Source organism: Eimeria mitis, genomic scaffold (assembly GCF_000499745.2).
Source record: "Eimeria mitis Houghton genomic scaffold, Emh_scaff15045, whole genome shotgun sequence".
Lineage (NCBI taxonomy): Eukaryota > Apicomplexa > Conoidasida > Eucoccidiorida > Eimeriidae > Eimeria > Eimeria mitis.
The window spans coordinates 1-566 of NW_024014407.1; the positions used below are offsets into that span (position 1 = coordinate 1).

At 55.5% G+C, this 566-nt stretch overlaps 1 protein-coding gene across 1 annotated transcript; it reads right to left on the reverse strand.

Annotated features, from left to right (window-relative positions):
* Positions 1 to 15: 15 nt before the first annotated feature.
* EMH_0000800 (uncharacterized protein) lies at positions 16 to 360 on the reverse strand (the record flags this gene model as incomplete). The annotated part of the gene is made up of 1 exon (XM_038022304.1): positions 16 to 360. One exon carries the CDS (start codon positions 358 to 360, stop codon positions 16 to 18), a length of 345 nt encoding a protein of 114 aa, XP_037878158.1.
* Positions 361 to 566: the final 206 nt, after the last annotated feature.

The window sequence follows — 566 nt, forward strand, 5'->3', positions numbered from 1 at the left end:
CCCGATCCAACTCCGTCAACTCTGTTGATGAGAAGGTGGGCTCTTGCTGCTGCTGCTGCTGCTGCTGCTGTTGCTGCTGCTGCTGTTGCTGCTGTTGCTGCTGGTGCTGCTGCTGATGTTGCTGCTGCTGTTGCTGCTGTTGCTGCTGGTGCTGCTGGTGCTGCTGCTGATGTTGCTGCTGCTGATGTTGCTGCTGCTGCTGCTGCTGATGTTGTTGTTGCTGCTGCTGCTGATGTTGTTGCTGCTGCTGCTGCTGCTGCTGATGTTGCTACTGCAGGTAGTGCTGCTGCCGTTGCTGCTCCTGCTGTAGTTGCTGCTGTTGCTGCTGCTGCTGCTGTTGATGCTATTGTTGCTCATCATGCTCTCGTTCTTGTTGCTGCTGTTGCTGCTGCTGCTGCTGTTGCCGCTGCTGCTGCTGCTGTTGTTGCTGCTGCTGCTGTTTCTGCTGCAGCTGAAGAGAAGAAGAGATGTGAATCGTAACGACGAATTTATTGTAAGCAGCAGCAGCAGCAGCAGTAGCAGCAGCAGCAGTAGCAGCAGCAGCAGCAGCAGTAGCAGCAGCAGCA